At 40.0% G+C, this 26,131-nt stretch overlaps 1 protein-coding gene across 1 annotated transcript in view; it reads left to right on the plus strand.

Annotated features, from left to right (window-relative positions):
• The window catches only part of ZDHHC20 (zinc finger DHHC-type palmitoyltransferase 20), a 241,653-nt gene that overhangs the window by 159,018 nt on the left and 56,504 nt on the right, over positions 1-26,131 (plus strand). Inside the window, exon 8 of the mRNA XM_053708517.1 lies at positions 18,649-18,781. Within this exon, the coding sequence (XP_053564492.1) occupies positions 18,649-18,781 (133 nt within the window). The remainder of the gene's footprint in view (positions 1-18,648; positions 18,782-26,131) is intronic.

Genomic DNA, 26,131 nt, shown 5'->3' on the forward strand with positions numbered 1-26,131 from the left:
ATCCGCGTTGACGAGTTTCGCTGCCTGCTTTCTTCACTCAAGTCCATGTCAGGAGCGAGGCTACTAACCTGTCACTCTTGAAAGGCCGTGTTCCTGTTCCATTGCGTAGATTCTAGTAAGATCGTTTCATTTTTTATTAATAATGATAACATAGAAGACAGGGTCACAGTGTGGTGCCTTTTTATCTTTACAGAATCAAGGGTTAATATTCCTGCCAGGCATTCCATGTTACTGGGTGTGGCTATCTATCCTTCCTGTTGATCTGTGGCGCAGGAGACTTATCTGTTTCTGTAGTCCGGGTCCTAGGAGGTGGTGAGTGCCCCGGCCATTGGTGGTATAAAGGTGCCTTTTTAATAAATAAAGTTGGTCTAACCAAGCGCGCAAGCGATGGAGGACTCTGGCGCGTTGGAAGACTCTCCTTCCTTAATAAAGTCTCATACCTGTGTTTATTGTGAGGAGGTTCTGGTAGATCAGCCTGCTCAGCTATGTTATTTTCCACATGCCTTGATAAAGTTACAACATCTAAATGTAAACGGATGTCTAGTACTACTGAGCCGTCCATCTCTGAGGGTTCTTCGTCCCGGGGTCAAACTGTTACTGCTTCTGGGAGAGATTCGTTGACCATCAGACTTTGCGGACCAACTGGAATCGGCGGTTTCGAAAGTGATCCATGCCTTACCACGTTCTGCCAAGCGCAAGTGTAGGGTTTATCATAGCGGCCCGGCCCAGGGTTTGTCCTCACCAATGGAAGATCCAGAGGCTCTATATGATGACGAGGCCCACTCCGATTCTTCGGAGGAGGCCCTTTTTGGGTCGGAGTCCGTGTCATCTAAAGCTCCGGCGGCGGAGGAGCCTGGTTATAGGTTTAGAATGGAGAATTTGTACTTTCTGCTTCGGCAGGTGCTTGCTACTCTGGAGGTTCCGCAACCTAAGATATCAGAGGAACCTGCGATTCCTAAGCTTGACACGGTATACGAGGACAGGGTAGTACCTTAGTCTTTCCCGGTTCACATTAAGATGGCTAATATTATTAAGAACGAATGGGAGCAATTAGGTTCTTCCTTTTCCCCTTCTTCTTTTAAAAAACTGTTCCCCATTCCGGACTCTCAGCTTGAGCTGTGGGGGACCATCCCTAAGGTGGATGGGGCTATCTCTACGCTCGCGAAGCGGATGACTATTCCCCTTGAGGTTAGTTCTTTGTTTAAAGAGCCCATGGTTAAAAAGCTGGAAAACATGTTGAGAAAGACGTTTCAGCACACAGGGTTTGTTTTTCAGCCAGCAGCGGCGGTCGCTGGAGCTGCGACATATTGGTGTGAATCCCTGTGGGAAATGGTCGAGGGGGAGACAACCAACGACGAGATACAGGAGATTAAGGCGCTGAAGATCTCTTTCATCTGTGATGCCAATATGCAAATTATTTGCCTGAATGCTAAGGTGTCAGGTTTTTCTGTTTTAGCGCGCAGGGCTCTGTGGCTAAAATCTTGGTCTGCGGACATGACCTCTAAGGCGAGGCTGTTGTCCCTGCCTTTTCAAGGAAAGATCCTGTTCGGTCCAGGATTGGATTCGATTATATCCACAGTTACGGGAGGCAAGGGAGCTTTCCTACCGCAGGATAAGGCTAAGCCTAAAGGATCTACTTTTCGTCCCTTTCGTGCGGATAAGGCCCAGCGCCAGCAACCCACCACAAAAGCGGACCAGTCCAAGGGATCTTAGAAGCTGGCTCAATCTTGGAACAAGTCTAAGCAGAGCAAGAAGCGTGTTCCATCGTTCAAAATGGAAACGATCAGATCTAATCTGCCCCTAGTTCAAGAGGGACAGTTCATGACGACTATAGACTTGAAGGACGCCTACCTGTATGTGCCAATCCACAGGGACCACTTCAGATTCCTAAGATTTGCTTTTCTGGACCAACACTTCCAGTTTTTGGCCCTTCCTTTTGGTCTGGAAACGGCCCCAAGAGTCTTCACGAAGATTCTGGGGGTGCTGCTTGCAGTGGCCAGATCCAGGGGCATTGTGGTGGCACCTTACCTTGACAACATACTGGTTCAGGCGCCGTCGCTCAGCCTCGCAGAGGATTATTCGAGGGCTCTTCTTCTGTTCCAATCTCTCGGTTGGAAGATCAACTCAGGAAAGAGTTCCCTGGTTCCCAGCAACAGGGTAGAGTTCCTGGGCAAGATAATAGACTCTATGTCCATGAAGATATTTCTCACAGATCAGCGGCGCAGGAAGCTTGCGTCCACCTGTCTTGCCCTTCAGTCCTCCACAAGCCCATCGGTGGCTCAATGTATGGAGGTAATAGGTCTCATGGTGTCAAGCATAGATGTCATCCCATTCGCCAGGTTCCATCTCAGACCTCTTAAATTGTGCATGTTGAGACAGTGGAACAGCGATCATTCAGCTCTATCACAGCTGATATCTATGGATGCTTGGGCTCGGAACTCCCTCACTTGGTGGATTCGTCCGGAGCAGCTGTCCATGGGGACATCCTTCTTGCGACCGTCCTGGGAGATTGTGACCACGGATGCCAGTCTGACAGGATGGAGAGCTGTTTGGGGTGCCAGGATGGCACAAGAAAAGTGGTCCAGGGAGGAGTCTCTCCTTCTGATCAACATCCTAGAACTACAAGCGATTTACAATGCTCTGAAGGCATGGCCTTCTCTGGAGTCGGTCAATTGCATCAGATTCCAGACCAACAACATTACCTCGGTGGCTTACGTCAACCATCAGGGTGGTACGAGAGGCTTCCTCGCGATGAGGGAGGTGTCTCGGATTCTGGAGTGGGCGGAGTCCCACGACTGCTCGCTCTCATCGATTCACATTCCAGGTGTGGACAACTGGGAAACAGACTTTCTCAGCAGACAATCCTTCCATCCGGGGGAATGGTCTCTTCACCCAGTGGTGTTTGCGGAGATTTGTCACAGATGGGGAGCACCGGAGATAGATCTCATGGCGCCCAGACTCAATTGCAAGCTACCTCAATACGGATCGAGGTCCAGGGATCCCCAGGCGGAGCTGATAGATGCCTTAGTGGTTCCTTGGGGATTCAGCCTAGCTTACATTTTTCCACCGTTACCACTTCTACCTCACGTAGTGGCACGCATCATACAGGAGCGGGCCCTGGCCATTCTGATTGCTCCTTCGTGGCCGCGGAGGACGTGGTTTGCAGATCTGGTGGGGATGTCATCCTCTCTGCCATGGAGATAACCCTGTCGCAGGGATCTGCTGTCACAGGGCCCCTTTCAACATGGAAATCTAGATTCTCTGAGGCTGACTGCGTGAAGGTCTTAGCCAAGAGAGGCTTTTCAGAAAGTGTGATTGATACGCTAATTCAGGCAAGGAAGCCAGTTACTCGTCGCATCTACCATAAGGTGTGCATGACTTGCTTGTCCTGGTGTGAGAAGCATGGATATCCTTGGCATAAGGTGAAGGTATCCAGGATTCTGTCCTTTCACCAAGATGGTTTGGAGAAGGGTCTTGCTGCTAGTTCCTTAAAGGGGCAGATTTCGGCATTATCAGTTTTGTTGCATAGGAGACTCGCTGAGCTCCCTGACATTCAATTTTTTGTTCAGGCTCTGTCTAGAATCAGGCCTGTCTTTAGACAGTCGGCTCCACCTTGGAGCTTAAACATAGTCCTTAAGGTTTTGCAGAGGGTTCCGTTTGAACCTGTGCATTCCTTAGACAGTAAGATTCTGTCTTGGAAGGTTCTCTTCCTGTTGGCTATTGCATCGGCACGCAGAGTGTCTGAACTAGCTGCCTTGCAATGTGATCCTCCTTATCTGTGAAGTTCTGTTTTCAGGCTACAAAGGATTTCAGACAGTCTATATCTCTTTTTGTGGTGTATTCTGAGAAGCGCAAAGGGCCTCTGCAACTTCTTTGTCCTTTTGGTTGAGGAGCTTGATTCGCTTGGCTTATGAGACAGTGGGATATAAGGCTCCTCAGAGGATTACGGCTCATTCAACTAGAGCTGTGGCTTCAGCCTTCAAGAATGAGGCCTCTATGGAGCAAATTTGTAAGGCGGCTACCTGGTCCTCCTTACACACTTTTACAAAGTTTTACAAATTTGACGTTTTTGCTTCTGTGGAAGCTGTGTTTGTGGGAGAGGTTTTGCAGGCTGTGGTGCCCTCAGATTAGGGTCTGCCTTTTGCCCTCCCGGTTTCATTCAGTGTCCTCTAGAGCTTGGGTGTATGTTCCCAATAGTAATGAATGAAGCCGTGGACTCTCCTCCCCTTTAGATGGAAAACATAAATTATGCTTACCTGATCATTTTATTTACATCGAGGGGAGGAGAATCCACGGCACCCGCCCGTATTTCCGTTGGGTGGCCCTAAATTTATTCATCTTCTGGCACCCTGATATTTATCCTACTGTTCCTGGTTCCCTCGGCAGAATGACTGGGGGACGAGGGAAGTGGGGGAGGTATTTATACCTTTGGCTGTGGTGTCTTTGCTGCCTCCTGGTGGCGAGGTTCTTAATTCCCAATAGTAAAGAATGAAGCCGTGGACTCTCCTCCCCTCGATGGAAATGAAATTATCAGGTAAGCATAATTTATGTTTAATATAACTGTTGGTTTTGCAAAACTGGGGAATGGGTAATAAAGGGATTATCTATCTTTTAAAACAATAACAATTATATGGTAGACTGTCCCTTTAATTTTATAAACATATGTAAAAATAGAGGACTACACAAATCAGTGCGGTCCAAAAGTCTAGGAAAAATAGCACCTATAAGATAATTATATCATATATAAAGGAAAGGGCAGTGCAAAAAAATCTTCAGATACATTTATTAATAAAAATATGTATCTTTGCATACTATCAATCATGGGGATCCCCGACCTATATGTGTTTTTATATCTACATGTTTTTATTAATAAATGTATCTGAAGATTTTTTTGCACTGAATGCGCATGTTGTCCCCTTTACTTTATATATGATATAATTATCTTATAGGTGCTATTTTTCCTAGACTTTTGGACCGCACTGATTTGTGTAGTCCTCTTTCTTTTTACATATGTTTATAAAATTCCCCTTTGTAGGTTGTACTATATGATTTATGCTATTAATTAAGTAAAGTGAGCAGTACAGCCTTATTTTTATTCTGTCCCTTTAATTTACCCAGAAATGATATCATAACAAAACACAATAATACTGGGCTATTTATGGTCATGCTTTGGATTCTGAGCCATATGGTAATTAAGAATCTAAGGCCTAGATTTGGAGTTTGGCGTTAGCCGTGAAAACCAGCGTTAGAGGCTCCTAACGCTGGTTTTAGGCTACCTCCGGTATTTGGAGTCACTCAAAATAGGGTCTAACGCTCACTTTTCAGCCGCGACTTTTCCATACCGCAGATCCCCTTACGTAAATTGCGTATCCTATCTTTTCAATGGGATCTTCCTAACTCCGGTATTTAGAGTCGTGTCTGAAGTGAGCGTTAGACATCTAACGACAAAACTCCAGCCGCAGGAAAAAAGTCAGTAGTTAAGAGCTTTCTGGGCTAACGCCGGTTTATAAAGCTCTTAACTACTGTACTCTAAAGTACACTAACACCCATAAACTACCTATGTACCCCTAAACCGAGGTCCCCCCACATCGCCGACACTCTATTAAATTTTTTTAACCCCTAATCTGCCGACCGCCACCTACGTTATACTTATGTACCCCTAATCTGCTGCCCCATCACCGCCGACCCCTATATTATATTTATTAACCCCTAATCTGCCCCCCACAACGTCGCCGCCAGCTACCTACACTTATTAACCCCTTATCTGCCGACCGCAAAGCGCCGCCACCTACGTTATCCTTATGTACCCCTAATCTGCTGCCCCTAACACTGCCGACCCCTATATTATATTTATTAACCCCTAATCTGCCCCCCTCAACGTCGCCTCCACCTGCCTACACTTATTAACCCCTAATCTGCCAAGCGGACCGCACCGCTACTATAATAAAGTTATTAACCCCTAATCCGCCTCACTAACCCTATAATAAATAGTATTAACCCCTAATCTGCCCTCCCTAACATCGCCGACACCTAACTTCAATTATTAACCCCCTAATCTGCCGACTGGAGCTCACCGCTATTCTAATAAATGTATTAACCCCTAAAGCTAAGTCTAACCCTAACACTAACACCCCCCTAAGTTAAATATAATTTACATCTAACAAAATTAATTATCTCTTATTAAATAAATTATTCCTAATTAAAGCTAAATACTTACCTGTAAAATAAATCCTAATATAGCTACAATATAAATTATAATTATATTATAGCTATTTTAGGATTAATATTTATTTTACAGGCAACTTTGTAATTATTTTAACCATGTACAATAGCTATTAAATAGTTAAGAACTATTTAATAGTTACCTAGTTAAAATAATTACAAAATTACCTGTAAAATAAATCCTAACCTAAGTTACCATTAAACCTAACACTATACTATCATTAAATTAATTAAATAAAATACCTACAATTACCTACAATTAAACCTAACACTACACTATCAATAAATAAATTAAATACAATTCCTACAAATAACTACAATGAAATAAACTAACTAAAGTACAAAAAATAAAAAAGAACTGTTAAAAAAATAAAAAAATATTTACAAACATAAGAAAAATATTACAACAATTTTAAACTAATTACACCTACTCTAAGCCCCCTAATAAAATAACAAAGACCCCCAAAATAAAAAATGCCCTACCCTATTCTAAATTACTAAAGTTCAAAGCTCTTTTACCTTACCAGCCCTGAACAGGGCCCTTTGCGGGGCATGCCCCAAGAAGTTCAGCTCTTTTGCCTGTAAAAAAAAACATACAATACCCCCTCCCCAACATTACAACCCACCACCCACATACCCCTAATCTAACTCAAACCCCCCTTAAATAAACCTAACACTAAGCCCCTGAAGATCATCCTACCTTGTCTTCACCTCACCAGGTATCACCGATCCGTCCTGGCTCCAAAATCTTCATCCAACCCAAGCGGGGGCTGGCGATCCATCATCCGGTGGCTGAAGAGGTCCAGAAGAGGCTCCAAAGTCTTCATCCTATCCGGGAAGAAGAGGCGATCCGGACTGGCAACCATCTTGATCCAAGCGGCATCTTCTATCTTCATCCGATGACGACCGGCTCCATCCTGAAGACCTCCACCGCGGACCCATCTTCTTCCGGCGACGTCCAACTGAAGAATGACGGTTCCTTTAAGGGACGTCATCCAAGATGGCGTCCCTCGAATTCCGATTGGCTGATAGGATTCTATCAGCCAATCGGAATTAAGGTAGGAATATTCTGATTGGCTGATGGAATCAGCCAATCAGAATCAAGTTCAATCCGATTGGCTGATCCAATCAGCCAATCAGATTGAGCTTGCATTCTATTGGCTGTTCCGATCGGCCAATAGAATGCGAGCTCAATCTGATTGGCTGATTGGATCAGCTAATCGGATTGAACTTGATTCTGATTGGCTGATTCCATCAGCCAATCAGAATATTTCTACCTTAATTCGAGGGACGCCATCTTGGATGACGTCATTTAAAGGAACCGTCATTCGTAGTTCAGTCGTCGGCCAGGATGGATGTTCCGCGTCGGAGGTCTTCAGGATCCTGCCGCTCCGCTCCGGATGGATGACCATAGAAGATCCCGCTTGGATGAAGACTTCAATCGGATGGAAGACCTCTTCTGCCCCGCTTGGATGAAGACTTCAGCCGGATCATGGACCTCTTCAGCCCCCTGCTTGGGCTTGGATCAGGACATCGGAGGAGCTCTTCTGGATCGATCGGTGAACCTGGTATGGTGAAGATAAGGTAGGAAGATCTTCAGGGGCTTAGTGTTAGGTTTATTTAAGGGGGGTTTGGGTTAGATTAGGGGTATGTGGGTGGTGGGTTGTAATGTTGGGGGGGGGGGTATTGTATGTTTTTTTTTACAGGCAAAAGAGCTGAACTTCTTGGGGCATGCCCCGCAAAGGGCCCTGTTCAGGGCTGGTAAGGTAAAAGAGCTTTGAACTTTAGTAATTTAGAATAGGGTAGGGCATTTTTTTATTTTGGGGGGCTTTGTTATTTTATTAGGGGGCTTAGAGTAGGTGTAATTAGTTTAAAATTGTTGTAATATTTTTCTTATGTTTGTAAATATTTTTTTATTTTTTGTAACTTAGTTCTTTTTTATTTTTTGTACTTTAGATAGTTTATTTCATTGTAGTTATTTGTAGGTATTGTATTTAATTTATTTATTGATAGTGTAGTGTTAGGTTTAATTGTAGATAATTATAGGTATTTTATTTAATTAATTTATTGATAGTGTAGTGTTAGGTTTAATTGTAACTTAGGTTAGGATTTATTTTACAGGTAATTTTGTAATTATTTTAGCTATTAAATAGTTCTTAACTATTTAATAGCTATTGTACCTGGTTAAAATAAATACAAAGTTACCTGTAAAATAAATATTATTCCTAAAATAGCTATAATATAATTATAATTTATATTGTAGCTATATTAGGATTTATTTTACAGGTAAGTATTTAGCTTTAAATAGGAATAATTTATTTAATAAGAGTTAATTAATTTCGTTAGATTAAAATTATATTTAATTTAGGGGGGTGTTAGTGTTAGGGTTAGACTTAGCTTTAGGGGTTAATACATTTATTAGAATAGCGGTGAGCTCCAGTTGGCAGATTAGGGGTTAATAATTGAAGTTAGGTGTCGGCGATGTTAGGGAGGGCAGATTAGGGGTTAATACTATTCATTATAGGGTTAGTGAGGCGGATTAGGGGTTAATAACTTTATTATAGTAGCGCTCAGGTCCGGTCGGCAGATTAGGGGTTAATAAGTGTAGGCAGGTGGAGGCGACGTTGTGGGGGGCAGATTAGGGGTTAATAAATATAATATAGGGGTCGGCGATGTTAGGGCAGCAGATTAGGGGTACATAGGGATAATGTAAGTAGCGGCGGTTTACGGAGCGGCAGATTAGGGGTTAATAATATGCAGGGGTCAGCGATAGCGGGGGCGGCAGAATAGGGGTTAATAAGTGTAAGGTTAGGGGTGTTTAGACTCGGGGTACATGTTAGGGTGTTAGGTGCAGACGTAGGAAGTGTTTCCGCATAGCAAACAATGGGGCTGCGTTAGGAGCTGAACGTGGCTTTTTTGCAGGTGTTAGGTTTTTTTTCAGCTCAAACAGCCCCATTGTTTTCTATGGGGGAATCGTGCACGAGCACGTTTTTGAGGCTGGCCGCTTGCGTAAGCAACTCTGGTATCGAGAGTTGAAGCTGCGTTAAAAATGCTCTACGCTCCTTTTTTGGAGCCTAACGCAGCTTTTATGTGGACTCTCAATACCAGAGTTATTTTTATGGTGCGGCCAGAAAAAAGCCGGCGTTAGCTACGCGGGTCGTTACCGACAAAACTCCAAATCTAGGCCTAAGATATTCAGAGAAATAAACACTTTGCTTTGTACAAAGAGTAAGTCTCTTGAATATAACGTTTATAGCTTAGCCCCCTCATTTGTGTTGCAGTAATCTTTATTTTTAGTTGTGAATTTGTGTTGTAGATATTTGTGTGGAACTTTAAAAATGAGTTTTAATATCACATAGGTAATTGCGTAGTTAAATGAAGCTGATGTGTCTTGCCTTTGGCTTAGTTATATTTAATGTACTATTCTTTTAAAGGAAGACAAACACCTTGTCTGCTGCATTTGTTTCCCAGTCAATAAACTCCACCCACCGCTTCTTTTATTTAAAAGAGCAAATCCATACTTGTTAAGGGAGTAGATAAGGCTTGGCATTGTCAATTTGTTAGCAAAATAGCCATTGTATTGCAGTTCCTTATCTGACCCCTAAAGCCAATTAGGGACAGATATGTAGCAGGATTACAATCTTTACTGCCAGTTATTTGAACTAGAAACCCCACAATTTAAAATTGTCTCCTTGTTAGCAGTGATCCATTTTACCTGTTGTGTATTAAAATTGTTTACAAACAGCTCCCATTTTGTCATTTTTAACAGCTCCTTATACCTGGTCAAATGTACAACTGTACTGAAAATTTGAATACTGCAGCTTTGGCTAGGGAAACAAGAAGCTGCAGAAAAAGAAATAACCTCCCAGCCAATTGACAAGTGTGTTTCTGCAGCATTTTATAGTACAAAGAGCTCTTATTAGCTGCTTTCCTGAGTACATAAATTTAAATTACAGGAAAAGGGGACGACATCAATAAATAATGAAAGTATATTGTAAAGTTTTTACTACACCCAATTAAAGAGGTTATATTATAATCTCAAGGTGTTTACTGTCCCTTTTTAAAGAGTATTACTGGCATTTATTTTGAAATATGTTCATGTGCTCAGTAACAACAATGCACTACTGGGAGCAGGCTGGTGATTGGTTGCTACACACATTTGTCTGCTGTCATTGTCTCACCAGATGTGATCCGCTAGCTCCCAGAAGTGCATTGCTGCTCTGGAGCTGACTTTAGCTTTGTGTTTAATCCCTTTGTGTGGGTTAAATACATAGTTATAAGTAAAAAATAGTGCAGTAATAAAATTGCAGCCTTTGTCCTTTTATGTCCCTTTTGCTTATAGTTTTCCTCATTATGAAATTGTAGAAAATTAGAGAACCAAACTTCTTATATAAGCAGGTGTCTTTATGGCCTCTCTTGTGGCCCAAACGTTTTACAATAATAGTCTACAACAGTGCTATGGGTTTGTCTATCCCTGGTCTAGAAGAAATTACATTTTGTTCCAAGACCGCCAAGAGCAGAGTGTTAAAGACAGTGGATGATAAGTGACACAAGGGGCTCGGTGGTTTCTGTCCCAAGCTGTATCTAAGTCAGGGGAAATTACTCTTTTAACATTTTAAAATCACAGATTCTCTGGTTTAATCTCCCTGCACTCCCCCCCCCTGTTAATCCACTATCTTTCATACACGCATGTACACAGGGATTTAAACCTCTTATATAAAGATTAAAAGTATAGCACAGCTCTGGTTCCACATGGGCGGTTTCGTGTTCTTGATTTACATTTCACTAGTCTAAGAGAAGACGCACAACAAAGCTGTGAGTTGCACTACTTTTTATGATTATTTTGCTTTGTATTTATATAGCTGCTAAAAATTCCTGAAAGGGTTAATTTAAATACATTTTAAAATATTTATAGTTCAGCCATGAAACGGATATGGCATTAAACCAAATATTTTCATAGGAGATCACTAGTAGCCCTGGGAACCATACTCTGTCTAGAGCAAAATTGCCATCAAATGTTCTAGGTACTTTTGTTAATCAGCTCTGTAACGCATCCAGCTGGGTCAGTAACCGTATCATACAAGCAAATAAAAAGACCATACCCATACCTCATCAAGTAACTAGATAGATAAAACATATTCCATTAGGACCATGAAATACAGTACATAATTAACATATGCCTAAAAACACAATACTTACTTGTTACTCTGAATTTCAAATGAGTAGCAGATTTTATTTTTCCAAAAAAGGACACCCTGACAACAAAGCAAATTTTATAGTAGAAATAATCTTGACATTTAGTTTAAAATTGAAAGTTCTATGACCTTTTTTTGTCACTTTAAGAATCAAATTGAATCTGAATAAATGATCTGTTCTCAAGTAGATCTTCTATAACCTTCTTACACATTTGTAACATTGAAGAAGAGTACTATATCATCGGAAATAATGGACTTACTTTGTCTTAAAGGGACATGGAACCCAAAATATTTATTTCATGATTCAGATAGAGCTATTGGTATCTTTTGTTGAAAACCAGGGAAGTAAGTCTCAGGAGCATACACATGTCTGGAGCACTATTTGGCAGCAGCTTTACAAGAAGAATATTATTCATTTGCAAAAGTACTAGAGGGCAGCACTATTTCCTTCTATGTAGTGCTCCAGACACCTACCTAGGTAACTCTTCAACAAAGAATATCATGCAAACTAAGCTAATTTGATAAATCTTTTTTTTTTTTTAATTGTATCTTCTGTCTGAATCACCAAAGACATTTTTGTGTTTCGTACCCCTTTAAATACTTTATACAATATTTCTTTTTGACTGGTACGGACCCTTAGTAGACTGTAGCTATCAGGCATGTGCATTCAGATGATTTGTGACCATCCGGATTCGTGACAATCGCAGCATTCAGCTCTTTTCGGAGCCAGATTTTTTATTGAGAATTGTCAACACTTTAAGATCTGTGCGAATCCAGATCCACGAGGAACCACCGCCTTCAGCATTCGGGTCATCACAAATGATCCAAATGCACATGCCTAGTAGCTATCCAATGAAAGTTTCAATCCATCCAGAATTTAAAAATGTCCTCTCTACCTTTAAGGCTTTTTCTTAAAGTCACTAATTAAAAAATATAAATATCCTCATTATCCGAGATTATAATATAAATAGGGGCACTAAAAGAATGTAATTAAAATGAATGTCTCTTGTCTTGCTATAGAATAACATCGGCCACGTATAAACAGTTTTATATTAACATTGAGTGTGCTGCAGTTGTTTTTCAATAGCCAAACTCCACCACTACTTGACATTTGGAGGAGCCAATTTGAGCTTGTGTCTGCAGACGACAGGAGTAACCAAAATCCTTGATAGTGTAAATTGCATTGTTTTGCAGTTATTAGCTAAAGTGAATTGGGGCAGATATGTAGCAGGTTTATATATATATATATATATATATATATATATATATATATATATATATATATATATATATATATATATATATATATATATATATATATATATATATATACTGTATATATATATATATATACTGTATATATATATATATATATATATATATATATATGTATATATATATATATAAAGTTATCCCCCAAAAACAAAACAAAACCAACAGAAAATGGTTAAAAATTATATACAAAGTACCAGCAATACTAAATGCACATAAAATAACCCAAGATAACCTATCAATATGAAGACACTGAGGTGAAATGCGCATCAGGCGACCGCTACCTGATGTACATTGTACAGACATATGTGTGAAAAATGTTCCACATATACTTTAGATACTGATGCTTTAGTTTAACTTGTGTTCTGTGGGGCTGGGTAAAGCAGTATTGTTGTTACAATTGGGATCGTGTCCCTACTTCTAATTTAGATATGTTTCTCTCCTAGTCTTTCATATTGATAGGTTATCTTGGGTTATTTTAAGTGCATTTAGTATCGCTGATTGAGGGGTATATTTACCTAGATGTACAATATACATTGGTGGTACTTCGTATTTAATTTTTAACCATTTAACCAATGAGACATTAAAAGTTCATTTTTAATTTATTCATGCTTATCATTTTTTGTCGTTGCTACCTTTTTTACTACATCTATGTTAAGTGAGTGCTCCTTAGGGTGATCTTTTCTATAAAATACATTATTATTGACTTTATTTACACTGAGCACCCTTCTCAATTTCTTTGTTGAGGATATATATTGGTAAACTTTGTCTCACGCACTTTACCTATATTAATGTAGCAGGTTTAGACTTGAGAAGTCTGCAGTGTGGTTTTTCAGCTCAGAGATTTACAAAATCCACAATGTTCAGAGCTAAATAACATGAAAAGGGGCCAAAATAAATATTAAAAGCATACGGCATTTACTGTATTATGTGTAGTAAAAAAAATTTTTTTTTTAACATACTTTCAGAATTTATTTTGCCCCCGTATTTAGTTATTATAAAATTTAGTTTTTTACAGTTCTGGGAATTGAAAGTGCACACTGCAGACTTCACAAGCCTAATCCCGCTGGATATTTGTCTCTGACCTCAGTAGAGGTGATGAGATAAGATTGCCTCCTCTTGATCTCTTGATAAGGAAAGTTGGTGTGGGGGGGGGGGTCCCTTAAACAATTGCAGTAAACACAGTGTTAATGTATTCAGAAATCAATAACTCTTGGCTGTCATGTTAATTTATTGCAATACTACACAAGGTGTTATGTCCCTTTAGATGAAAGTATCTTTTTACCAAAGAGGTTCTGCTTTTCACTGCTAGAAGAGAGACTTGTTATAAAATGTATTTCCCCTTAATTTGTTGCAATAATTTGTTATCCCGACTGCAGAGTATAAATAGCTGTTTGTAAAATAGCTGTTTTTGTGCTTTGAAAACACAACCCATTTAAGTGAGCAGAGCTTGCAGAAACTGAAAAAAATCAGAAAAAGAAGACGGCACCCACAAACTTTAGGGCACGGAATCCAGGAATGGTCTTTTTAGCTGTCATCCTGTCAATAATTCTAATTTCTGTCCTGGGCAAATAGAGCCCTGTATGAAATCCCTAACTTTTCAATGCAGTGATTTTAAACCTTAGCTGCCAGTACCACATGAATTAATTATTTAGCTTCTTTGTGCCAGTAACGCACTCATCTGAGGTTTTACATCTTTGGCTTAAAGTGTCCAAGAGTTTCAAAGTAATTGTTTGTTTTCTGCCAGGAACACACGCAGCTGAGATTTTTACCTTTGGCTACCAGTACCGCATAGGGCATCGATTTAGGTCCTTTGTGCCAGTAATACATAGAACTGTCATTTCTTTCATAAGGCAGCGAGAGTCCACAAGTCCTTACTCTTAGGAATAAAACCTGGGTCACCAGGAGGAAGCAAAGACACCCAACACACACAAGCTTTTAATCCCTCTCACCTCTCAGGAGGAAGTTGAAGAAGTGAGGTGCTACCCTTTAGCTGTATTTTAGCAACAGTTTCCTGCTGTTTTTCACAGACGTAGTGGAAGAATCAATTTTTTTTAAAGTTCTTTCTCCTCAAATATGAGTTTTTTTCTGAGAGTCTTTGTACACTGTACCATACAACTTTCTCTTACTGATCAATGCCAACCTCTCTTCTAGTGGATCACTCCATCTTCTGGGGGCATTCTTTTTTCGGCCCTCTTGGGCTATAATTTATACTGATGCCAATCTTTTGAGTTAGAGTGCATTCTGGGAGTTGAGAATGTAATGAAGCTCAGGAGGGGAGGTTACCAATAAACTTCGTACAATCGTCTCAGACTTTAGCCTTTTCTCAAATGAGATTATTTGTTTGTTTGTTTTTGAAGTCAGAAAATGTCACTGCTGTGGCATATTTTGATCTTCGAAGGGGAACCTCTAGTTTCCTTACCAATGAAGGAAGTCACTTGAATTTGACTTGAATTGAGTATTGTACTTATTCGCATCCCATAAGTGAACTTTTGTGAGGCATATTGCTTTTAGTTTACAATTTCTTCATCTGGGGTACAGGTTTCGTCTTCAAGGGGTTTTCTGCCCGTTGTTGAATCTCTGACGTATTTCACATTTAGACCTTATGGTCTCTTGTTTAAACCTCTCTTTTCCAGATGCTTTGCCAGAGCCAGGGATACTTATTCAGAATTTCTAAGAGATCTAGTAGGTATTTACTATTTCAATCAGCTTTTATTCCTTTATTTGTCTTACCACTTAGGGGGCGATTTATCACGCTGAGGTGGACAGGGGCGCACCTACACGCCCCTGTCCGTCACAGCTCGCCTCTGGCGGGCTGAATTCCCCTGAGGGAATTCAGCATTGCACACGAGCACTATTTTGCACTCGCGTGCAATCCCCCCTGCCCACGCACGGACAATCACGCGGGCAGTAGCAGATTGAAATTCGGCACTTTAGAGGTGGCGAAAGGTTAGGAAAGCAGCGATCTGATGACTGCAGCTTGTAAAATACGGCGTGCAGGTTCTCTTGTGAGAACCTGCAGCCGTATGGGGTTGAAAGACTTGCAAAGCCTTTGATAAATAGACCCCTATGTTAGAGTCTTCATTGCTGCATAATCAAACTGGAACAATCAGAATTACTGATTAGCGATAGAGCTTGATTCTAACTGTTATGCAGATCTAAACTGGCTGTCCAGGCTTCCTATTTGGTGTTTACCACTGACTCTATTCTTCTTTTTCTTTCAATTTAACAGCCCATAGAGTGATTAACTAACTAGGTTTTATTTATTTTTTACAAGTTAGTGGAGACCTTTATTCAGGCAATGCTGCCTGTAACAAGTTAGTTGGGGGGTTTTCCACCAGTTTTCAAATGTCCCTCATTCCTGGTGTGATAAACGTGTCTTTTGCCAATATTTCTCAGAATTTTTAGAAATTCTTAAATTTTTTACAAAAGAATTCAGTCAAGCACTTATCTGCAAGTTTCTTGTAAGATCTCTAACATTTAAATATTTGTTCTAGATCTAGTCATAGTAAGTCTAATAGACATTTTCTTTTCCTGAGAAACTCTTCTTTAAAGGGATATGAAACTCTTCTTTAAAGGGATATGAAACCCAAAGATTTTCTTTTGTGATTCAGACAGAGCATACAATCTTTAAAACGTTTCCAATTTACTTTTTTTTATCAAATTTGCTTTGTTCCCATGATATTCTGTGTTGAAGAGATACCTAGGTAGACATCTCTAGCACAAACTACGGCTCCACTCGTAATCTAGCCCTTATTTGTGGACACCACAGCTTGGGTATCAGATATCCGGAATAAGGACTCATGGACACTCACCACCTTATGAAAGAAAACAAAATTTACACTTACCTGATACATTTATTTCATGGTAGTTGGAATCCACAAGAACCGCCCGCTAATTTTTCCTATGGGCAGCAGTTTTAGTATGCACCTCATTTACCCTGCTTTGTCCTTTCTACTTCTCTATTTTTCTAATTTTCTCGGCTATACATTAGACTGGGATATCAGAGAGGGATTAACAGCTTGTGAAGTGTTTGGTATGTTTGCTGCCTCCTAGTTGCCCGGAGTTTAATTCCCAAGACTAAGGACTCGTGGACTCTCACCACCATAAAAGAAATTAATTTATCAGGTAAGCATAAATTTAGTTTTTTTTACCCGTTTGGCTGCCAGTAACGCACAGGCAGATAATTTAACTACTTTGTCAGAACAACACATTTTCTTCACAGTTAGCTGCTGATATATATAGTTTTGTCTGAGGACAGGGGAGACCCTGAAACTTCACAGTGTCATAAATTAAAATTGGTGTTTATTAAGACCCGTTGAGTGCCTTTCTTCTCTGCTACACATATATATATATATCAAGACTTTTTGTAATATATAAATATAAAACCAGAGGGGTTATCTGCACTCTAATTGAGGCCCATAACTATAGGTTCAGTAGTCAATAAGGGTCAGGCCATTACTGCTGTAAAATTGAAGGCTGTTTCTAGAATGGTCATGATTTGCTGAGTGCCTTTGTAAACTCTTGTAAATTTTGTTTCTAATCCAAGTGTTCACTCATAATATAAAACATACATCTGTCAGCATGTACACGGCTTCATCCTTTTTCCATCCTTTATCATAAAGCTAATTTAATGTCTAATAAGTTGTCTTTGTTTGCGTAAAGCTTTGCCGCAGCCAAACTGAAGAGACATGTCCACAGGTAAAATAATCAGCCAACTGTTTGATTGTTTATTTAAACTTTAGCACTATATTGCATATGTTTATTAGCCTTAAGGAGTATGTCATATAGAGATTTAAAGGGGCGGTTCATTATAGTATGTATATGTGGCAACTATATGATAATTTTGTATTGAATGTAAAGGGTTCCTCCTTTTTTTTTTCTATTCAAATGTAGACTTTATGGCGTAAAGTATGTAAGCACCTGACCATCACACCTATATAAGCTTGTTGGTTATCCCATTCCAAAACCATGGGCATTAAAGGGATATGACACCCAATTTTTTTTATTTTATGATTTAAAAAGAGCATGTGATTTTTAACAACTTTCCAATTTACTTCTATTAAATTTGATTCATTCCCTTGACATCCTTTGTTGAAAAGCATATCTAAATAGGCTCAGTAGCTGCTGATTGTTAGCTGCACATAGATGCCTCGTGTGATTGGCTCATCCATGTGTATTTCTCTTTCTTCAACAAAGGATATCTGAATAATGAAACAAATTAAATAATAGAAGTAAATGTAAAAGTTGTTTCAATTGTATTCTCTGTCTGAATCATGAAAGAAAGATTTTGGGTTACATGTCCCTTTAATATGGAATTGCATCCTTTCCCCCACCAGCCATCACTCTTTTTGGAATTTGTGACCATTTTTCCAAAAGAGCATTTTTTGAGGTAGCGTTAAAATGACCTTTTATTGGAAATAAGTGGGACTAGCCCAAACCCTGAGAAACAGCCCCAGACCATTATCCCACTTCCACCAAACTTTACAGTATGCAGGGTGGGGGCAGAGTAATGCATTGCAATAGTATAACATTTGTTGTCATTTATAAATGTTACTTGATGTATCCAATGCACAAATGTATTGCATAATTTAACTTAAACTGAATAAATGATCATTTAATCAACAAACGTAATTATAGCATAGACCACAATTCCACTCCTCTAGAGGCCTGCTTTACACCATTTCATCAATGCTTGGTATTGCGCATGTTGATGTGAGGCTTGGGTACAGCTGCTTGCCCGTGGAAACCCATTTCATGAAGCTCCCTATGTACAGTTCTTGTGCTGATGTTCTATAGTAAACTGCCCCTTTCTTGCTTTAGACATTAGAACATGTACAATAACTTTAGTCCGTGTAGTATAAAGTCAGTAGTGAGTTAAAAATAGAGCTACTGAGTTGTAAAATAAAATTGAAACTGCAATTTTTATTTTTCATGTATTTTTTTTACCTTTTCATAGAATGAACTCCAAGACACTCGAGCAAAATTCCACGTCCTTTTCCTTTTCTTTGTGGCAGCCATGTTCTTCATCAGTGTTTTGTCACTTTTCAGCTATCATTGTTGGCTTGTTGGGAAAAATAGGTCTACGATAGGTAAGATAATCTCTAATGTTTAGAATAAAGTATTGTTTCGGCAGCCTGTCATAGTTAAATATAAAGATTTTTTTGTATGCAGTGGTATTTTCTGCTGCTTTTAAAACTTGCCCATCCCTCCCCACAACAACAATAATTTCTTCACGTGATTCTTGAGGGGAAACAGAACTTCACTTGACCCTTTTACCTGTCTTAACATAAATTCTCATTTATGCAAAAGTGAGAAGGGGAAATACATTTATAATGTATACCTGTGATTTGCATAGTGAAAAAAAACAGCCAATCAGCATTATCAGTGCTGAGCTCACACTTTGCTTTACTGTGATTTGGTGAGATTTTGACATAATCTTGTGAGATTTAACCATGATCTCACAAGATTTGTTTTAGTAAACTTCTTTGGAAGTGGTTTCTTTACAATGGGATGTGAAATTTTGATGTCAAATATCTTGCTTTTTTACATAGAGATATCAAGGGGGACCTGTTCCTTTAAGAAGTATAAAAATACCTTCAGAGCGCTCACATCAAATAATTCACCAAGGATAAAAAAAAAAAATGTATAAAAAAATGTTCCTGTTTTTATTTACACCCAAATCAATAGAAATCTGTTAGTAAAATGGGAAGTCTCCCTCAATTTTAAAATAGTTGATCCTACAACACAGTAATTTCATACCACATAAAGTAAAGAAAAATGTGATGTATTAAGAAATCAATTGCCCTTTAAGATTTAGGGGCAGATTATAAGTGGAGCGCAAATGTTTGCCTCTGAGCAATAAGGGGTTTATCGGGGGTATTTGTGCTTGTCGGGCTTACAGCTCGTGAGTTGAAAATAAACGCAATTGATTGAGCGCAAAAATGTTGCACAAAACACATAAAAAATGCATTACAAAGTATAGTTACACTCATAATAACACCATCTAATAAAAATTAATAAAAAAAAAATTTGCACACAAAGTTTTATAAAGGCTCAAAGAAATTACATCTCAGGTGTTGGCAAAAAAAAAGCAGGCAAAGGGATTGAACATTGACATACATACATATACATGTCTAAAGATGTGTGTGTGTGAGTATATATGTGTGTGTACATATGTATTTGTGTGGGTATTTACAGACACATTTATATATATATATATATATATAGTGTGTGTGTTTGTATATATATATATAGTGTGTGTATGTGTATATATATATATATATATATATATATATATATATTGTGTGTGTATAAATATATATATATATATATATACACATACATATACAGTGGATATAAAAAGTCTACACACCCTTGTTAAAATGTCATGTTCTGTGATGTAAAAAAAAATGAGACAAAGATAAATCATTTCAGAACTTTTTCCACCTTTAATGTGACCTATAAACTGTACAACTCAATTGCAAAACAAACAAATCTTTTAGGTGGAGGGAAGTAGAAATAAAAAACTAAAAATAATATGGTTGCATAAGTGTGCACACCCTTAAACTAATATTTTGTTGAAGCACCCTTTGATTTTATTACAGCACTCAGTCTTTTTGAGTATGAGTTTTTCAGCATGGCACATCTTGACTTGGCAAGATTTGCCCACTCTTCTTTGCAAAAACACTCCAAATCTGTCAGATTGTGAGGGCATCTCTTGTGCACAGCCCACTTAAGATCACCCCACAGATTTTCGATTTTATTCAGGTCTGGACTATGACTGGGCCATTCCAAAACTTTAATCTTCTTCTGGTGAAGCCATTCCTTTGTTGAGTTGGATGTATGCTTTGGGGCATTGTCATGCTGAAAGATGAAGTTCCTCTTCATGTTCAGTTTTCTAGCAGAAGCTGTCTGGTATTTGGAACTGTTCATAATTCCTTCTACCTTGACTAAGGCCCCTGTTCCAGCTGAAGAAAAACAGACCCAAAGCATGATGCTGCCACCAAAATGCTTCACTGTGGGTATGGTGTTCTTTTGGTTATATGCAGTGTTGTTTTTGCGCCGAACATATCTTTTGGAATTATGGCCAAAAAGTTTAATCTTGGTTTCATCAAACCAGAACACCTTTTGTGACATGCTTTTGGGAGACTTCAGATGTGTTTTTGAAAAATTTAGCTGGCCTTGGATGTTTTTTTTTCGTAAGTAAAGGCTTCCGTCTTGCCACTCTACCCCTTAGCCCAGACATATGAAGAATACGTGCGATTGTTGTCACATGCACCACACAGCCAGTACTTGCCAGATATTCCTGCAGCTCCTTTAATGGTGCTGTAGGCCTCTTGGCAGCCTCCCAAACCAGTTATCGTCTCATCTTTTCATCAATTTTGGAGGGACGTCCAGTTCTTGGTAATGTCACAGTTGCACCATATTTTCTCCACTTGATGATGACTGTCTTCACTGTGTTCCATGGTATATCTAATGCCTTGGAAATTCTTTTGTGCTGTTCTCCTGACTGATACCTTTTAACAATGAGATCCCTCTGATGCTTTGGAAGCTCTCTGCGAACCATGGCTTTTGCTGTAGGTTACAACTAAGAAAATGTCAGGAAAGACCTACTAGAATAGCTGAACTTTATTTGTGGTTAATCAGAGGCATTTTAAATAATGGCAGGTGTGTACTGACTCCTATTTAACATGATTTTGCATGTGATTGCTCAATTCTAAACACTGCTACATCCCCAGTTATAAGTGCACACTTATGCAACCATAATATTTTAGTTTTTTATTTTTACTTCCCTCCAACTAGAAGTTTGTTTGTTTTTCAATCAAGTTGTACAGTGTATAGATCACATTAAAGGTGGAAAAAATTCTGAAATGATTTATCTTTGTCTCATTTTTTTTACATCACAAAAACCTGACATTTTAACGGGGTGTGTAGACTTTTTATATCCACTGTATATATGTACACATATATAGAAGTGCATTGGAGCCCTTTGCAGTTAAGTAGATGAAAACATGTAAAAACATGTGTATGCAATATTCATATTTAGTAGTGTTATAGTGTATATATGCTGTAAATATTTGACATTCCAATGTACAGCACATATATTCTAAGTATTTATAAATAGATATTTCTTCTGTTATGTGTGATCAGTCCACGGGTCATCATTACTTCTGGGATATAACTCCTCCCCAACAGGAAATGCAAGAGGATTCACCCAGCAGAGCTGCATATAGCTCCTCCCCTCTACGTCACTCCCAGTCATTCTCTTGCACCCAAAGACTAGATAGGATGTGTGAGAGGACTATGGTGATTATACTTAGTTTTTATAACTTCAATCAAAAGTTTGTTATTTTACAATAGCACCGGAGCGTGTTATTGCCTCTCTGGCAGAGTTTGAAGAAGAATCTACCAGAGTTTTTACTATGATTTTAACCGGAGTAGTTAAGATCATATTGCTGTTTCTCGGCCATCTGAGGGAGGTAAAAGCTTCAGATCAGGGGACAGCGGGCAGATGAATCTGCATTGAGGTATGTAGCAGTTTTTATTTTCTGAATGGAATTGATGAGAAAATCCTGCCATACCGTTATAATGACATGTATGTATACTCTACACTTCAGTATTCTGGGGATGGTATTTCACCGGAATTACTCTGTTAAAAGTACATTAAACCTTTTAATAGGTATTTATTATGTTAAACGTTTTTGCTGGAATGTAGAATCGTTTGCATTTTCTGAGGTACTGAGTGAATAAATATTTGGGCATTATTTTTCCACTTGGCAGTTGCTTGTTTTAATTGTGACAGTTTCGTTTCTCTCTCACTGCTGTGTGTGAGGGGGAGGGGCCGTTTTTGGCGCTCTTTGCTACGCATCAAAAATTTCCAGTCAGTTACTCTTGTATTTCCTGCATGATCCGGTTCATCTCTAACAGAACTCAGGGGTCTTCAAACTTCTTTGGAGGGAGGTAGATTCTCTCAGCAGAGCTGTGAGACTTATATATTGACTCTTATTAAAAACGTTGCTCTGTAATTTTTATGTTTTAATAATTATTGTTACTTTACTAATGGGAACAAACCTTTGCTAAAAGTTGTGTTGTTTTTAAGGATTGATGCTATAACTGTCTTTCAGTTCATTATTTCAACTGTCATTTAATCGTTTAGTGCTTCTTTGAGGCACAGTACGTTTTTGTTAAATAAGATTGTAACCAAGTTGCAAGTTTATTGCTAGTGTGTTAAACATGTCTGATTCAGAGGAAGATATCTGTGTCATTTGTTCCAATGCCAAGGTGGAGCCCAATAGAAATTTATGTACTAACTGTATTGATGCTACTTTAAATAAAAGCCAATCTGTACAAATTGAACAAATTTCACCAAACAGCGAGGGGAGAGTTATGCCGACTAACTCGCCTCACGTGTCAGTACCTGCATCTCCCGCCCGGGAGGTGCGTGATATTATGGCGCCTAGTACATCTGGGCGGCCATTACAGATAACATTACAAGATATGGCTACTGTTATGACTGAAGTTTTGGCTAAATTACCAGAACTAAGAGGCAAGCGTGATCACTCTGGGGTGAGAACAGAGTGCGCTGATAATACTAGGGCCATGTCTGATACTGCGTCACAGCTTGCAGAGCATGAGGACGGAGAGCTTCATTCTGTGGGTGATGGTTCTGATCCAAACAGATTGGATTCAGATATTTCAAATTTTAAATTTAAATTGGAGAACCTCCGTGTATTACTAGGGGAGGTTTTAGCGGCTCTTAATGATTGTAACACTGTTGCAATACCAGAGAAATTGTGTAGGTTGGATAAATACTTTGCGGTACCGGCGAGTACTGACGTTTTTCCTATACCTAAGAGACTAACTGAAATTGTTACTAAGGAGTGGGATAGACCCGGTGTGCCGTTCTCACCCCCTCCAATATTTAGAAAGATGTTTCCAATAGACGCCACCACACGGGACTTATGGCAAACGGTCCCTAAGGTGGAGGGAGCAGTTTCTACTTTAGCTAAGCGTACCACTATCCCGGTGGAGGATAGCTGTGCTTTTTCAGATCCAATGGATAAAAAATTAGAGGGTTACCTTAAGAAAATGTTTGTTCAACAAGGTTTTATATTGCAACCCCTTGCATGCATCGCGCCGATTACGGCTGCGGCAGCATTTTGGATTGAGTCTCTGGAAGAGAACCTTAGTTCAGCTACCCTGGACGACATTACGGACAGGCTTAGAGTCCTTAAACTAGCTAATTCATTCATTTCGGAGGCCGTAGTACATTTAACCAAACTTACGGCTAAGAACTCAGGATTCGCCATTCAGGCACGTAGGGCGCTGTGGCTAAAATCCTGGTCAGCTGATGTAACTTCTAAGTCCAAATTACTTAATATACCTTTCAAGGGGCAAACTTTATTTGGGCCCGGTTTGAAAGAAATTATCGCTGACATTACAGGAGGTAAGGGCCACGCCCTGCCTCAAGACAAAGCCAAAGCTAAGGCTAGACAGTCTAATTTTCGTCCCTTTCGGAATTTCAAAGCAGGAGCAGCATCAACTTCCACTGCACCAAAACAGGAAGGAGCTGTTGCTCGTTACAGACAAGGCTGGAAACCTAACCAGTCCTGGAACAAGGGCAAGCAGGCCAGGAAACCTGCTGCTGCCCCAAAGACAGCATGAACCGAGGGCCCCCGATCCGGGACCGGATCTAGTGGGGGGCAGACTCTCTCTCTTCGCCCAGGCTTGGGCAAGAGATGTTCAGGATCCCTGGGCGCTAGAGATCATATCTCAGGGATACCTTCTAGACTTCAAATTCTCTCCCCCAAGAGGGAGATTTCATCTGTCAAGGTTGTCAACAAACCAGATAAAGAAAGAAGCGTTTCTACGCTGTGTACAAGATCTGTTATTAATGGGAGTGATCCATCCGGTTCCGCGGTCGGAACAAGGACAAGGGTTTTACTCAAACCTGTTTGTGGTTCCCAAAAAAGAGGGAACTTTCAGGCCAATCTTGGATTTAAAGATCCTAAACAAATTCCTAAGAGTTCCATCGTTCAAAATGGAAACTATTCGGACAATCTTACCCATGATCCAAAAGGGTCAGTACATGACCACAGTGGATTTAAAGGATGCTTACCTTCACATACCGATTCACAAAGATCATTACCGGTATCTAAGGTTTGCCTTCTTAGACAGGCATTACCAGTTTGTAGCTCTTCCATTCGGATTGGCTACGGCTCCAAGAATCTTCACAAAGGTTCTGGGTGCCCTTCTGGCGGTACTAAGACCGCGAGGAATTTCGGTAGCTCCGTACCTAGACGACATTCTGATACAAGCTTCAAGCTTTCAAACTGCCAAGTCTCATACAGAGTTAGTTCTGGCATTTCTAAGGTCGCATGGATGGAAAGTGAACGAAAAGAAGAGTTCTCTTTTTCCTCTCACAAGAGTTCCATTCTTGGGGACTCTTATAGATTCTGTAGAAATGAAGATTTATCTGACAGAAGACAGATTAACAAAGCTTCTAAATGCATGCCGTGTCCTTCATTCCATTCAACTCCCGTCAGTAGCTCAATGCATGGAGGTGATCGGCTTAATGGTAGCAGCAATGGACATAGTACCCTTTGCACGTCTACATCTCAGACCGCTGCAATTGTGCATGCTGAGTCAGTGGAATGGGGATTACTCAGACTTGTCCCCTACTCTGAATCTGGATCAAGAGACCAGAAACTCTCTTCTATGGTGGCTTTCTCGGCCACATCTGTCCAGGGGGATGCCATTCAGCAGGCCGGACTGGACAATTGTAACAACAGACGCCAGCCTACTAGGTTGGGGCGCTGTCTGGAATTCTCTGAAGGCTCAGGGACAATGGAATCAGGAGGAAAGTCTCCTACCAATAAACATTCTGGAATTAAGAGCAGTTCTCCATGCCCTTCTGGCTTGGCCCCAGTTAAAAACTCGGGGGTTCATCAGGTTTCAGTCGGACAACATCACGACTGTAGCTTACATCAACCATCAAGGAGGGACAAGAAGCTCCCTAGCAATGATGGAAGTATCAAAGATAATTCGCTGGGCAGAGTCTCACTCTTGCCACCTGTCAGCAATCCACATCCCGGGAGTGGAGAACTGGGAGGCGGATTTCTTGAGTCGCCAGACTTTTCATCCGGGGGAGTGGGAACTTCATCCGGAGGTCTTTGCCCAAATACTTCGACGTTGGGGCAAACCAGAGATAGATCTCATGGCGTCTCGCCAGAACGCCAAACTTCCTCGCTACGGGTCCAGATCCAGGGATCCGGGAGCGGTTCTGATAGATGCTTTAACAGCACCTTGGAACTTCGGGATGGCTTATGTGTTTCCACCCTTCCCGCTGCTTCCTCGATTGATTGCCAAAATCAAACAGGAGAGAGCATCAGTGATTCTAATAGCGCCTGCATGGCCACGCAGGACTTGGTATGCAGATC

The sequence above is a fragment of the Bombina bombina genome, chromosome 3, assembly GCF_027579735.1.
Source record: "Bombina bombina isolate aBomBom1 chromosome 3, aBomBom1.pri, whole genome shotgun sequence".
NCBI lineage: Eukaryota > Metazoa > Chordata > Amphibia > Anura > Bombinatoridae > Bombina > Bombina bombina.